The 16766-nt window shown below is 33.7% G+C and overlaps 1 protein-coding gene across 1 annotated transcript in view; it reads right to left on the bottom strand.

Moving 5' to 3' along the window:
- The window catches only part of SI (sucrase-isomaltase (alpha-glucosidase)), a 90689-nt gene that overhangs the window by 49631 nt on the left and 24292 nt on the right, over positions 1 to 16766 (bottom strand). Inside the window, exons 14-23 of the mRNA XM_006761349.1 lie at positions 16409 to 16526; positions 14113 to 14284; positions 11625 to 11741; positions 9417 to 9571; positions 8305 to 8389; positions 7689 to 7745; positions 6658 to 6782; positions 4286 to 4374; positions 1187 to 1236; positions 289 to 459 (exon numbers count right to left, since the gene is read on the bottom strand). Coding sequence (XP_006761412.1) covers positions 289 to 459; positions 1187 to 1236; positions 4286 to 4374; positions 6658 to 6782; positions 7689 to 7745; positions 8305 to 8389; positions 9417 to 9571; positions 11625 to 11741; positions 14113 to 14284; positions 16409 to 16526 — 1139 coding nt within the window. The remainder of the gene's footprint in view (positions 1 to 288; positions 460 to 1186; positions 1237 to 4285; positions 4375 to 6657; positions 6783 to 7688; positions 7746 to 8304; positions 8390 to 9416; positions 9572 to 11624; positions 11742 to 14112; positions 14285 to 16408; positions 16527 to 16766) is intronic.

Raw genomic sequence — 16766 nt, 5'->3', positions numbered from 1 at the left:
CTCCACCCCCCTCAAGCCCCCACCCAGTGCACAAATCTTCATGCACTGGGCCCCTAGTCTAAGTATAAACTGGAATGACCTAAAATGAAATATTGGCAGCACAAGGAGAAGAAAAGAAAAGAAGAAGAGAAAAGAAAAGAAAAGAAAAGAAAAGAAAAGAAAAGAAAAGAAAAGAAAAGAAAAGAAAAGAAAAGAAAAGAAAATCACAAAACCAAGAGCCTGAGTGGTTATGCAATGTTAAATATGAGAGTATATGAAAAGTAAAATATATTAAAAGATGATATTTACCTTGCTGGAAGCATCATAAGTGTAATTGTAGTGATTCTGCATTGGTTGATTATTTTCTTTCACTGTAACTCCTATAACATTGTCTGTGAGCCCCAGGATTTTAATAGTCTCAAATGCTAAAGCAGTTCCTTCTTGGTATGATGAGTGTGTGCAGCTGATATCTAATTTGTTCTGCAAAAAATATATATATATTTATATATGTAATATTCTATACTAAATAGAAGGTCTTTGGATACATAATGAAATAACAATGCAATTATGAAATACAAAGAGAACCAATCATCTATCCTTCCATTCCCACCAGCTGTCCATGTCCAAGTAGCATATATAAATATGCCCATTAGTAACTCTTCAGTTTTTTGTAAACATGAAAAACATTTATTATCAAAGATCACAACTAATATATAACCTTTCTACTTCAGCCCTAATGTTAAAGAACAACTTGGTTTGGGATAAAAAATAATATATAAAGAAACTCAATACCTACAAAAAACATTGCTATTAATTATTCAAAATGTAACCTTGTACATAGATTATTTTTTTCATCATCACTTTAAATCCATGACAACTATTGCTATGTCTGATATATAAAACATATTCAGGTAAGTTGAGATTATTTTTCTATAGCATGTTTCTTAAACCAGACATAATACTTTTAAAAGTCTGAAAATATCTATGCTTCAATTCATCATCATTAAATTACTGATTACATTTAAATATTTTAAAATGTAAGCTAACATTTTATTTATAATTTAATAATTTAATTTCATAATTTATTTCATTTCTTTCTATTGAAATCTGGATGTCAATGTAAAAATATTTCAAAAAATCCATAATAAAGGCATAACCCAGACTTAAATGAGGTATATATTTAACTATGTCCAAGGAGAATGCTTACATTAGAAACAGAAAATTTGTAAAAAATGTAGATGCCTTTTTCTATGGTATCTGAAATAGAAAAAAAGTAAGTTATTAGATCACATTGTTATGTTAACATTTGTGCTCTATTTTTACAATTATACAAGAGAAGAATTTTGGCCCTGGATGGTATGTTCAGTGGTTAGAGCATCAGCCCATGACCCAGAAGGTCACAGGTTTGATTCCCAGTCAAGGTCATGTATCTGGGTTGCAGGTTCAATCCCAATCAGGGTGTGTGCAAGAGGCAACCAATCCATGTTTCTCTTTCTCTCCCTCCTTCTGTCCTACTCTCTAAAAACCAATGGGTGAGGATTAACAAAAGAAACAAAAAAGAACTTTGAAAAAAATACTATTTATTAATAAAGCAAATTTTCCATTTAAATTAAGGTTTTTATTTTTCCTCTAAATAGAGTACTTCCAGTAGTATAGTTTCCAGTAAATAAAGGTAGTCAGTGAACATTTGTTTAGTTCAATTTTTTAAAGACTGCTAAAATGTTTATGGAAATTCAGAGAAAACAAAACTTATAATAAAAATTAAAAATTTTTATCAACATTTTTCTTTAACAGAGAAGCAAAATTATGAGCAAACGTTTTTCAAAGAAAGAGAGTAAAAATATAAAGGGGATCCTAGGATTTACACAATTCTCTCAATAACATTAATTTACTTATAATTTGAATCCTAAGGAATAAAATTAGAATCAGAACCTGAATTTAAGGTCATTTTGTTGTTTGTATGTTTACTTACAAGTTAATTATTTATAAAACGGTGATTTTATCTTTTGAAAGCACATAATTATATAGATATCATCTTTAGTTGACTGATTAAATCATACTTTCATATTTTCATTCATCTTCTATGTAAAGGTAGATTACCAATATCAAGTTTTACAAGTTGAAAAGATAAATATATTTGGGATATTTATATCATTAAAGAAACAAAAATAATCTTAAAATCAAGTTCCACGTGCTAATAGCAGAAGTATTTTCTCAACATTTTTTATTGCCATTTACAAATAATTTAGTTTGCTGGAGTCCACTTTTATGCCATTTCTATGTAGTAAATGCTTGGCACCTATTTTCATTGTCCAGCTCTCTCTAGTGTTCTTAGGCTCTAAGGTATTTGAGAAAAATTAAGAAGGCTGGTGTGCTAAAGTAGAATGATACATAGAGGGCTGCAGGGGATAACGGGAGAGAGAGAGAGAGAGAGAGAGAGAGAGAGAAGAGAGAGAGAGAGAGAGAGAGAGAGATGTGTGCACACAAAAGTGCAGGTAATAGCGAGTGCTTTAAGTCTTGTTAAATACTGTAGGTCCTAACTGAGTGAAACAGAAAAGCATTATATGGTCTTGAGCAGAGATGGGATGATTTGAATCATCTTTTGAAAGAATGCGCCTCTACCTGCTGGATTGTCAATAGAATGTAAAAGGGCTGATTTAGCAAAATCTATCTATCCTATATAATAATCTTATATAATAAAAGGGTAATATGCAAATTGACCCTAACAGCAGAACAACCAGAATGACTGCTGGACCCGTCACTATGAGGCGCACTGACCACCTCTTGGTCTCTTTCCCCAGCTGGCAGGCTCTGATCACCTGATGGCCACCCGCAGCAGGCTCAGGGCCAGAGAGCAGGCAAGAACACCCGGCCTCTTGGCCTCTTCCCCCGGCCGTCAGGCACCAATCACTCGATGGCGAATGGGGAAGCAGGGGTGGGTGGCAGTGGGAAACCAGTCACTATGGTGCACACTGACCACCAGAGGGCAGAAGCTCAATGCAGGAGCTGCCCTCTGGTGCTCAGTGCACTCCCACAGCCAACCTCCTGTGGCAGGCCAACATCTTGAGGTCTCCCCTACACCCCTGCTGGCCAGGCCTGATTGATTCCTCCCCTTCCCCCATTGGACCTATCTGGGCTGGCTGGCCAATCTATCGCTATCCCCCCCTCCCCCCAGTACTGTGTGAGATGGCCCTGATTGGCCCTGATCGCCGGCCAGGATGAGGGACCCCACCTGTGCATGAATTCGTGCACCAGACCTCTAGTAGATTTTTCATAGATTCCATATTTTCAAATTCTAAGAGAGCACACCAAGAAGACTACTTCTTGGAGTTAATTTAGAAATATTTGGATGTTTAAAGGCGCAGGAGAGTCTTTACTACACAGAGAAGTAGTGCCCTATAAAATAGGAGCCAAACTATTTTGTATACACATATATTAAAAACATACTTCAGAGCCCTCTACTAAGAGAAATGGGATACAAATACTTCACAAACTTATGAAGGTAGTTGTAATAGACAAATTATAGCCAAACAGATATATTTTATTGACATAATTAGATATTTGAAAGAATTGGTTCTTTATTCTCTTGGTTTATTGAATTCTCAAGTTTGGACTCATGAAATTAAATTAAAGGCACAATAAGTGAAATAAATTGTGAAACATTTATATAGTAACATTCTTATAAAATAATTTGACACCTTTAAATATATTTCTTTTTGTTTTTACAGTAATAAAATTTTATTTTTAATCACTAGAATCATGTACGGTAGTTGAAAATTTGATGTGATTTGTACATGTGGATTTAACTAGTTTAATTAAGAAGAATAATCTAATAAACTCTCTATACTTGTCCAAGACATTTATACTGATCCAATAGACCAAATTAAATATTGCAATTAAAATATAATTTAAATAACAATGTTAAATTTCATAAAGTAACATAGACCCTAAAATAGATTAAAAACAGGAATTAAAAATTAAAACATGTGACAGTTTTGAAGTGAATGCAATTTTACATTAATAAAGTCAAAATTGTCCGTCATCAGAATGAACATTTAAAAGTACATCTTCTTGACTGGCCAGCATGGTTCAGTCGTTGAGCATTGACCTACAAACTAGGAGGTCATAGCTCAATTCCTGGTCAGGACACATTCCTGAGTTATGGGCTGGATCCCTAGTGGGGAGCATGAATGTGGCAGTCTATCAATGATTCTCTCTCATCATTGATATTTCTATTTCTCTTTCTCATTCCCTTCCTCTCTGAAATCAGTAATAAAATAAGAAGCATGTCCCCTTTGAGACTTACCTTTAGTTTCTCCATCATCCCAGAAAAAGTCTCCTTTTGCTGTGTTATCTTCATCCAATGCAACTATAAGTCCTAGAGGGTTCTTTCGGCTGTTAAGTAAGTTTGTAAGCATATATGATTAAAAATGAATTATAATATGAAAAGTTCCTCTAATTATGTCCATTTCAAACTAATGGATTTGTATGAATTACACATTCATATGAGAAAATGTTAATAAAATTCATGTCTATGCTCATTTTAATTTTTAATGATGAAATAATTTGTAAGATTATAAAATAAATTAAAGGAATGAATATAATAAATAAAGAGTTTCTTGGAAGCTAAGACACCAGCACTTTAGAAACAGTATATTTCAATTAGAATTAAATATATCTTATGAATGCTCAATACATCACATATTTGTCACATTTCAATTAATCCCAAATTGCAATGTATCAAGGCCACATCTTATAAACAAAGTAATGAAAAGCCTAACATTTGTAAGCACTTACTGAGATCTCTAATAATCTTGGGAAGGAAGCTAATTCTATTATAAGCAATGGGGCATATGATCACTAAAATTTTCCTGATATATATCATTTTAGGTTTTTAACCTAAAATAATACCCTTGAAGCTATATGGTATAGGCAACTGCTCTATTCAGACTATCTTTCTTCCAGAATACACTCACCAAAATGTGTTTCTCTTGTTTATTTTTTATTTTGTTTGTTTGTTGTTTTAAATTTTGTTTTATGGCATAAAATATTACAAAGAGTAGTACATATGTCTCCTTTTTATTTTCCCCCTTGACCTTCCCCTGGCCTCCCCTACCCGCCAGTGTCTTGTGTCCATTGGTTATTCTTATATGCATGCATACAAGTCCTTCGGTTGATCTCTTACCCATCCCCCCACCCCTCCCCGGCCTCTTGTTTAATACAGCTTTAGAGTATAACCCATTGTTCTGAGAACAGTCATGAAACAATTACAGTATTAAAGGAAACAATTATAGAATGCCAAAATAATGAAATTACTAGCACATTCATTCACTCATTAATTTGTTCCTTTAACAAATGTTTAGAGAAAATAGAAAGCCAGCTTATTAGGGGCAAGATACTATTATTTGTCTGGGCACTAAAGTAGTCAAAAGTCAAGTCCTTGCCTTCATGGAACTAGAGTAAGGAGGGAATATGCTAATTGACTGCCCTGCCCTCAAAGATGGTGGCGCCCACAGTCACAAGATGGCAGCGCCCAGTCCCCTCAGCCCCACTGGGGTGGCAGGTGCACAGCAAGAAGTGACTGAAAGTAACCTTATGGGATCAACCTATCTAATAAAAGGATAATATGGAAATTAACCATCACTCCGTCACAAAGATGGTGGTGCCCAGTGCCTCCCTCTGGAGGCTCCCAGTCCCCTCAGCCCCCCAGTTGCCCAGGGCCACCCGAGGCTCAGGTAACCAGGGCCGGCCAAGGCTTGCGCTGCCGGCAGTGGCAGCAACAGAGGTGTGATGGAGGCGTCGCCTTCTCCTGATCACCAGGACGCCGCCAACCCCTGAGGGTTCTCAGACTGTGAGAGGGGGCAGGCCAGGCTGAGAGGTCCCTGCTCCAGTGCATTCCCCCCCCCCCCCCCCCGCCCCCCCCCCCCCCCGCTCCAATGAATGAATTTTCATGCACCGGGCTTCTAGTAAGTAATATAATTCCAGATATTCTTAATGTTATGAAAAAAAATACCTCAGGGTAAGGAGAATAGTGAGTGACTGTGTGTTGGGGGTTGCAGAATATGAGGAAATATGTGAATTCAATATTGACGCCTTCTGTGTCTTCATACCCAGAATGAATGATACAAGATGAAGCACCTGAATTTTCAAGTTTCTTCTTTTTTTCTAAACATTTCTGGGTTTTACTCTTACTGAAAAATTTAGTTTCTATCTTGTTCTTTATCTAAACAGAACTATTCACCTCATTTATCAACTTAATAGTAAAACACCATGGCAGAATTAAAAGTATTGTGACTTTTAGGTATTGAAAATCCAAATAATTAAAAACTGATACTTTTATCAAGTATAGAATTTACTTTAACATTTCATATTTTATATGAATCATTAATTAACTTTACTTTGTAGAATTAATTATACATATTCTATAAAGAATGTCAATGCATTTTAGCACAGAAAATAAAATTCCAATATATTTATGTCTATTTTTAAAATTAATAAATTTGTATCAATATACGTAATTTAATTCTTCTTTTTATAACCATGATGGTTGGTAAGAATTTCCTCCATATGTCAAACTTCTTCTGATGAATAACTAAACATTAATCTTAGATTCTTAAAAGTTATGAAATATTAAAAGAAATTATAATTTAGATTTTAGTTTATAATTCTTCATGTTACCTTGCAGTTGTAGTCACAGCAGGTTGCTGAGTGGGAATAATGTAACCTCCTCTAATATGTAATCCTATTTTGTCTCCTGGAAGATACATATTAACACGCTGTTTCCTCCATGGTCTTTTTATACCCTAATATTTGGAAGTAAAGAAGACTTTTTGTTAGTAGTATAGACTTTACACCCCATTTTACAAGCATCAAAATTTACATGTAGAGATCATTTTTAGTATGAGTGATTAATGTCATCCAAGTAAATATTGTTTTCTAACTTTTAAAGAAAACACTTTTTGTTTCAGTTTACTGAGCAAAGTACGGGGAAAATTGGTTCATTTTCTCAACAACAACAACAAAAGACACAATAAAAAAAACAAAACAGAAAAGTCTATTTCTCTGCTACAATAATTAACAATAATCTTAAGTAGCCCTATTTTATTCTTTGTTTTAAAGTTAACTATGTTTCTAAAAATGATTTTTTTAAATCAGTGTTTCTATAAAAATAAAGGATCTACCTAATAAGTATAAATGACATGCAAAATAACACCTTTTAAAAGAAACACTTTTCAAAATGTATTGTTTAAGTAAATAAATAGGATGTGTGTATGAATGCTGCTATTTCCTTTTTAGGGTTGAAATAAAAATCTCTCCCAAATGTTTAAATGTAGTATATAAAACAAGTGTTTAAGATTAGGTCAATACTCATTCTTCTGGCAATGAGATAAATATACAAAATAGAAACAGTATCAAAATGTCACCACTCTTCTAAAATTACTCCAGACCTTATATTTTCACAATTTGAAAATAATATAGCTCTTTATATAAAAATATAACTTCATATTAATCATGTGCAACATATACTTGTTCACTTACAATGAAATGCACAAATTTTACACATTATTTACATTTGAAATTATTCATTTTCTATAACAATAACAGAAATACTGCAAATAGATATGGTACATGTTTGGACTTAAGTTTCCATGTAAAGATGTTCCACAATATAATACTTGTGAGTCTATTATGATATTAAGGTTACTTACAGTTTCATAGTCATACCAAGTAGCATCAGGGATGTATGCACTCACTATCTCTGCTCCCTACAATAAAGCAAGATAAATTTTATATGTGCATATAGCATAATAATATGTATGTAGTTTGTAAGTTTACTTACAACTTAGTAAAATTTAAATATCTATGTCTACTTAAATGAGAGTTCATTATCATTTGTACTAGAATCCTGATGCACAAAATTCGTGCAAGGGGCTCAACCTTCACAACCATGGCGGCTGCCTCAGCCCTCGCAGCCTGAAGGACGTCTGGAAGGTCGTTTGGCTGTCTGGTCTAATTAGCATATTACACTTTTATTATTATAAATAAGATCTGATTTTGAGTCTATACATAAAGCTTTCTTTTTCAGAAGTAAAGTATGCAATTTTCTTCTTACCAGTTATACATTATGTATTTTAAAAGCATAAATCTAGTTAATATTTTTATAATTTTTCAAAATGTCTTCCGCATTTTAGAATTTAATTTGACATTTATTAGGTTGAAACACTCTATTGAGTATTACTTATTATGAAGATGTTTTGTAGTTTAGTGTAGATTTGGTTATAAAATATCCCTTTAAGCAATAAATTTATTAATTTCAAAACCTACCTGCTTCAAGACTGGGGTAATAAGTAATGAGGGGCCCCATAGGAACTGAGTGTCCTCAAACCAGCTATTTGTGTCCTGATAAAACCTAAGAACAATGACAATGTTTATAACATAGTGATAAAATAAGAGTTTATCCAAATCCCTTATTAGTTTTACTTCACAGTTTTTTCCATGGAAAAGATTATTAGCTTAATTTTACTTGCTTCATATGTCATTTTGAATCTATATTTTTTACATGCTGATGCTGGAGAGAGAAGAAAGGAAGGGAGAGAGGAAAGAAAGGTGGTGGAAGAAATTAGTGCATCTGGAATTAAAAAGAAAACTATCATATATTAGAAGATTTTTTTATCTGTAATAGCTATTCTGTTTAATTCATTTTCTCCTATAAGATGGGTTCATAAAGTATCAGAAATCTTTATAAACTACATTTTTCCCTTTAATTTTTTTTTATTATTAACTTCCATGTTGACTGGGATTTGAAATTATCTTTAAAAATATATTTTTTATTGATTTTTTACAGAAAAGAAGGAAGAGGGACAGAGAGTTAGAAACATCGATGAGAGAGATCGATCAGCTGCCTCATGCACACCCCCTACTGGGGATGTGCCAGCAACCAAGGTACATGCCCTTGACCAGAATCAAACCTGGGACCTGAGCCAAACCAGTTCGGCTGAAATTATCTTTAGTCATTTCTTGAGGAAAGGTCTTGCCTTGGTGAAGATATACAAAGATAAGTACAATTCATTGTTGTTGCTGTTTCCCCGTCCTCCCCCTCCCCCACTATATTACATTTTTTCTATAGGTGATTTTCACACTATATAAATGATATGTTTTCAATAATTCTATATTTAATCTTGCTTACTGAAATAATTTCCCTAGTACATTCTCTATACTTTCACTACATTTTCTAAATTATATTCAAGACTCACATTTCTCCATTAATCTTGTCCAAAACACCGTTCTACTATCATTCTACAGTTCATCAAATCATTTATATGAATGTAAAAATGAGGAGTAGAAATCTTCTTGACATCCCGATCAATCTCCATTAATTTATTAATATATGAGCAAGTATAATTTTAAAGATAAAAGTTCTTGAACACTGTACTCACTCATGAAGAAATGGCCTTGCCACTGTTTCTCCAAACGTATGGGCTTTATAAAAAAGAGTATAAAGAAAAGGTAATAAAGTGTAACGAATATTCAAATAGTGCCTTGATGAATTAACCAAAAGAGAATTTTGTCCAAAAAATGCTGGGTCTTGATGCTATGGGATAAAAAGAGAAACTGAAATGAGAAAGCTAAAATATGAATAAAAATTAATATAGAAGCATTTCATCTATTTTTGAAAAGAAAATTTTAGCTCGTTCATAAAAAGATGAAATTACTCCTATTTCATCATCAAAGTATATGAACATTTCTAGTTTCTATTTGGATATTTTTTAATTAAACTTTATTTTAAAGTAGATTTTTCTCATTTAAATACACAAAAAGAAGATAAAAATACATTTTAAGACGGAATTTTTCCACTGATATTATTTGTGGCAGAATGACTTATTAGCTCACATTTTCATGCTTCCTTGTATGCACACCTTTGCTATGTAACACTGTGGCCCATACCATTAAAGGGGGAGTACACACCTCCCCACTGCTTGGCTTCCTTCTCAGCTATGTGACACACTCTGGGCCATGTGGCGCATTCAAGTGAGGGTTTAAAATGCGCTTCCTGAGGACTTGCTGCCTGGAGCCTGGCCACCGCCTTTGAATACTAAGCCTAGGGAGTCTGATGTCCCGGGGATTCGAGAAGCAGAACTACCTGGCCATTTGCAGACTTGCAACCTGGAGGAGAGCCTCTCCGCAGAGCCTAAGCTAGGTCAGCTGTGGCTCAGCCAAGGTGCAATGATGTGCTCAAACCTGCTTACATCTCCGGCTTTATGGGTAACAGGGTTAACTAAGGGAACCAGCTACTGCCTCCCTGGATCCGGCATCATGTTTCTTACCCTGAAACCAAATTTTCCTTTGGCTGCTCCCAGCTCATCAATTAGAATGGTGAGAATACTATTCAAGCCCATTTCTGAGAGACACATGATTCTTCTAATGCTCACCTCTCCCTTGAGGATGTGACATGCGACTGACTGAAATGCTTTCAAATTAGGAACACTATAACCCAACATGACTCTCCCTACCAACCCCCCTCTCTCGGCTTCATCGCACCACGTTCAGGTCTAACTGTGATCTGAAGGCTCTCTCCACTTTCCCCTGTTCCCTTCCCTTTGTCCTACACTACTATCTCCCAAGAAACACAAATTTCTTGAAAGCATGATTTCGATAGACTAGAAAGTGACTTCTCCCCAATGTATACCTTTTACTTCTGTTCTATTATGCCTCCTTCCAGGTTAAATTCTGAATTGTTGTACACCTTCTCAAACAGAATTTAGGCCCTATATGTAATCAGTATGTGAACTGCAAATACGTTTTTAACCACCCCACGTTTAAGTGACTCAGTGGTTTACCCTCATTTCCCCATTCCCTCTGAAAAATATGTCCATGGGAGCCCACAGCATGAAATCTCAGAGTTGGGAGAATAGCTCAGCATGTCCTGTACTTATGCTCCCACAGCTCAGATCCATGTTTTTAAAAGCATTCGTTTTATTTATCCCAATATGTCATTCCAGTTTTGTTTATTATAGAAAGACTCTGGACTCAAACTGCTTTGCAAGTGACTTTAATTTTTTTGTTGTTGTTGTTCCTTTAATGAAACAAAAACTGGAATCCTTAATAGTATACTAGAGGCCCAGTCCACAAAATTCATGCAAGGGTAGGCCTTCCTTCCTCTGGCTGCTGATACTGGCTTCCCTCTGTCACCAAGGACCTGGGCTTCCCTTGCAGCCCCGACTTTGTCTAGAAGATCGCCTGGAAGGGCATCCAGAAGGATGTCTGGTCTAATTAGCATATTATGCTTTTATTACTATAGATTATACATTTTATGAGAGACAAATTACATGGAACTTGTTAGAATCCAAGAACCCAGACTGAAAAATATTTGGCTTTAATTTAAACATTTGTGATTTAAAACACTCATATATGCTTTAGGTTTAAATAAAATATTTATGTAGTGACTACACTATGTTTCATAATTTCCTTAGTTGACCATTTTTGTCTGGTCATAATTATAGGCCTTGAGAAGAGGACTTCTAACTCTTGGTCATGAATTATGCTGCAAGCTTTCATACCATATTTCATATAGCTATCAATTTAAGTACTTTGCTAACAGTAGGATTATGTTTTATTTCAAAACAGGGAAAGCAAGAGGAATTTACCACATATCCATCAGCATTATGGTTTCTGGAAAACGGATAGAATGCCCCAAGTTGCATCCATCTTCTGCAGAGCTCTTCTGTGGTGTCCACCACAAACCCACAGATGTCTGCTCCGACCTAGACAATAAACATATCTATCACTTGTCATGTAAAAATTCTCAAATATGCCAGAATAACACACTTTTGGCCTCAATGGATTAATTTGCATGACTTAAAATCATTTTGTTCCACTGTCTTCATATATTCCCCTTTAACCACGCTTCTATATTTGTCATTTTTGTTACACACTTGCATCTAATTGCATTATTCTTTTTCTTCATTGTCTCTTTTTACTTCTTTATTTAATTTAAATTTTATTTACTTCATTGTCTCTTTATACATTCACTTTTAACATTTACTCCTGGTTAATATTTATTAATTGGTTACTAAAATAAATAACTGATCTCAAAATACATTCTACCATTTGTTACGTTTCCTTTTCTTTTGAACAAAACTTTCCATAGATGGGTCTTTTTTATTCAAATGTTCAGTTATCTTTGTACTTTGACTTGTTATTTTTTTTCTCTCTAGAGGCTTTACATTTATGACACTAACATTTTTTCTTACTTTTATTACCTATGTCTTTCTTTAGGCTCATTCTGTTTTTATTCTTTCATTTTCTTAATTTATGCACTTTACTCAATATTCAGCCTTTTCCAAAAAATTATCTTTATTGTTGAAAGTATTACAGATGTCCCCTTTTTCCCCCATTGACTCCCTTCACCCCACACCCCTCCCCCCAGGCCTTCACCACAATATTATCTGTGTCCATGGGGTATGATTTTCCCCCATTGACTCCCTTCACCCCACACCCCCGCTCCCAGGCCTTCACCACACTATTATCTGTGTCCATGGCTATGCATATATACATACAAGTTCCCTGGTTACTCTCTCCCCTCCCACCCCCAATCCCAGCCTTCCCTCTGAGATTCATCAGTCTGTTCCATGCATCTATGTCTCTGGATCTATTTTGATCATCAGTTTATTTTGTTCATTAGATTCCACATAGGAGTGAGATCATGTAATACTTATCTAACTGGCATATTTTGCTTAGTATAACACTCTCTAGGTCCATCCATGTTGTCTCAAAAGGTAAGAGATCTTTCCTTTTTATAGCTGCGTAGTATTCCATAATGTAAATGTACCAAAGCTTTTTTATCCACTCATCTACTGATGGGCACTCGGGCTGTTTCCAAATCTTAGCTATTGTAAATTGTGCTGCTATGAACATAGGGGTGAGTATATTCTTTCTGATTGGTGTTTTTGATTTATTAGGATATATTCTTAGAAGTGGGATCACTGGGTCAAATGGGAGTTCCATTTTTAGTTTTTTGAGGAAACGCCATACTGTTTTCCACAGTGGCTGCACCAGTCAGTGTTCCCATCAGCAGTGCAGGAGGGGTCCCTTTTCTCCACATCCTCGCCAGCACTTGTTGTTTGTTGATGTGTTTTTGATAGTCGTTCTTACAGGTGTGAGATGATACCTCTTTGTTGTTTTGATTTGCATCTCTCAGGTGATTAGTGACTTTCAGCATGGTTTTATGTTTCTTGGACTTCTGTATGTCCACTTTGGAGAAGTATCTATTATTCAGCCTTTTTTGTTTTGAGTCTAAGCATTTAATACTATATGTTTTTACTCTAAATGTCAACTTAGCTAATGTCTCACCATTATGATATAAACACAATTATTAGCATTCAATTTTTTTGTGTATCAGTTTTTCTTCCTCTTATTTTTGACTCATAAATAATTTGATAATGTTTTTTTTAATTTCCAAAATCAAGATTCTGTGTGTGTTTGTGTTTTTTTATTATTATTTGATAGGTTCTTTGTTTTTATGTTGTTTGGTGCATATAAAAGAAAAAAAAATAAATGAATCCTATAGTATCTTAATGTATTTATTTTGTTTTGTAGTGGACCTCATTAGTATTTAAATAACATTATATACTTTTTTGCTTAATATAAAGAGACTTACAAAATGTCTTATGTTTAAAATTTCTTAGTATAAATTTTCTCTGCTTTAAACTCTTTAAAAAATCTCTGTCCTTATCTTTTTAAAATAGAGAGAAAAGGTTTACTTTTTAACCTGAACTAACAAGTATTTTAATATATTTAACCTTCTGACATTTACTTTTATTTGGATTTTTCTCTACTATCTTATCTGGTGCTTTACAATTATCATATAAACCTTTATATGCTTTAGATTGATATTTGTTTCATGAATTTATTTTGATCTGATTGAATTTTGTTTATTCTATGTTCCTGAATGTTATAGACATTACCTATATTTGTATTTTTTTATAAATTCCCTAAATCTAGAGGTTTAATATTCTGTAACATACTTTTAATCATTGTAGTGAAAATCATTAAGATAATAATATTACAAAATAATATTACAAAATTAAGTGTAATTCACAGCTTTGATGAATAGCATTGCATGAAATTGCTTACCATTGGCATTCCAAACAAACCGAACTCCAGCATGCCTGTGATGGACCATTCCATTTGCTCCCATGAAGCGGTGTTGTCTCCTAACCAATGTGCAGCATGGACTCCAGTTCCAGCAAAAGTTGACCGTGTCAGAATAAAGCTTCTCTTGTTAGGAAAAACTTTTTGCACAGCTCTACAAATAAAATCCAATTATTAAATAAGGTTTTTGCCCTAGCTGGTTTTGCTCAATGGATAGAGAGTTGCCTGAGGATTGGAGGGTCCCAGGTTCTACTCCCTTCAAAGGACATGCCCTGGGTTGCAGGTGTGATCCTCAGTAAGAGGTGTGGAGGAGGAGGCAGACCATCCATGATTCTCTCTCACCATGAATGTTTCTATCTCTCTCTGTCCCTTCCACTCTGAAATCAATAAAATATATTTTAAATACATAAATAAATAAGATTTTTAAAAATAATACTGATATTTGAAGTTCTGAGGTCTCAATTTCAAATATATGTATTACATACAGTTCCTAGAGCCACATCAGAATATTTACAACTATTTTATCAATGTTTATTCCAATTTATATTTAGTTATCAATACTATTTAAATGCACTCTGTTCAAACACAGACAGAAATATTCTAGAAATTATTCTGATTTGAATCACTTCCTTTATCAAATTAAATAAAAACATGTGCTTTTTTATTCACTCAATATTTATTTTTGAAATATATAGTTTAAAATCATTGAAAAATTTTAATATAAAATGTATAAATCTGAACTTTAACTCAATACATATTTTTGTGTTACAATTATTTTAATTAATGTTTGCATTTTTAAATAACAGCAAACAATGTTGGGATAAAATGTACATATTTGAGAAGTATTTTATTTTGTTTGTTTCTAGAAGTTCACCATTCACAACTACTAGAATTATTCATCTCATCTCTGTTGGTACCTGAGTATTAATGGCAAATTTTTATTTTTATAAATGGGAAATAATCAGGAAAAGATACAAAAGTTTAATTCAGTATATAAAAATATCCAGACTATCTTAGTAAAATTTTAATAGAATTCTCAGCTGCTTTTTCTATATTATTACCTTTAAAATACTGAACTATAATGTTTTTTCTTTCTACAACTTACTCATTTATGTAATGTAATATGTAATGTTACTGGATTTAAAAGGTAAAGAAACAAACACTGAGAAGACATTGTATAAAAAAGTTCATATCATGGTATGATTTAGGACCAAATCAACATGAGTTTGAATTAAAAACAAATTGTAGTTATTTAATTACATAAAAATTAAAAATTGCCCTGGCCTGTGTTTTCAGTGGTTAGAGTGTTGGCCTAGAAACCAAAGAGTAGTGGGTTTGACTCCTGGTCAAGGGCACATAGCTACCTGGGTCGCAGGCTTGATCCTCAGCCTCAGTCAGGGTGCCTGTGGGAGGCAACCAATTAATGTTTCTCTTTCACATATATGTGTTTTTTTATATTATAGATATATAATATAAGAAATATATATTTGAGAGAGAGGGGGTAAGGAAGAGGGAGAGGGAAACAGAAACATCAATGAGCGAGAAATACCGATCAGCTGTCTCCTACTCCTCCCCTACTGGGAATTGAGCACACAACCAAGGTATGTGCCCTAGCTGGGAATCAAAGCAGTGACCTCTGGGTTCATAGGTCGACACTCAATGGGATAAATATCCTCAGGTGAGGATAAAAAAAAAAACTTTGTTGAGACTAGGTAGGATCTAGGTTTTATTGACTATTGCATTATAGGTCTTTATACAATGCTTGAAAAATAGTAGGCAATAAAGAGATGTCCCCTTCCTTTGTTTTGTATCATGTTTTTGTTGTTTTTATATATATATACATAAGTAACACTCTACATTAGAAAATTCTTTTTTAGGAGATACTGCATAGAAAATTACTTTTTAATTGAAAACCCTGGTTTTAAAAAATAGTTAAAGACTTGTTCTAGAAGAGCCATCCTTCCAGGCCAATTGTGAAGTTTATGCTTAGAACACAATTATATTCAGAGAAGCAAACTCAACCAAAATTTTGAAGGGTACTTTAACTCTAAAATCAAAGAGAATCACAGTTAAATACACACACCATATTATTCTTGATAACTAAGTTCTAAATTCATGAATAATACTAAAAGAACTGATGCTCTTAATATATTAATTTCTCTATCATGAAAATATTATTTTTCTTACATGTGTGCTATTTTCCAATTCTATTAGTAAAGTGTCAAGTATATTCTAGACAATAAATAGGAAAGAAGTTTCTGAATGGAACTGCACTTACTTCTCTGTAGCTATAGACATGCTGTATCCATAGAGGCTGTGAACATCATACTGTTTTCCCCAGGTCTGCACAGCATCCATGCAAATTGTTTTGGAATACATGAGTTTGTCAAGAATATCTAGGAGAAAACATATAAGGAACATTTTCTACAAATTCTTTGCTATTTTTAAATTCTATAATAAGATATTTTTGCTCTTAAGGTATATTTTAATCTTTATAATTCTTAAATGATACGTAATGCCATATTCATTTAAAAAATAATAAAAATGAGAATTTAATTTCCAACTAGGTCTCCACATTCCACTCCTATTGATTAAACATTAAATTTGCACTTTCACTAACACTCTGCTTCCTAACT

Source organism: Myotis davidii, unplaced genomic scaffold (genome assembly GCF_000327345.1).
Source record: "Myotis davidii unplaced genomic scaffold, ASM32734v1 scaffold777, whole genome shotgun sequence".
Classification (NCBI taxonomy): Eukaryota; Metazoa; Chordata; class Mammalia; order Chiroptera; family Vespertilionidae; genus Myotis; species Myotis davidii.
This window is presented reverse-complemented; position numbering and strand designations above follow the sequence as displayed.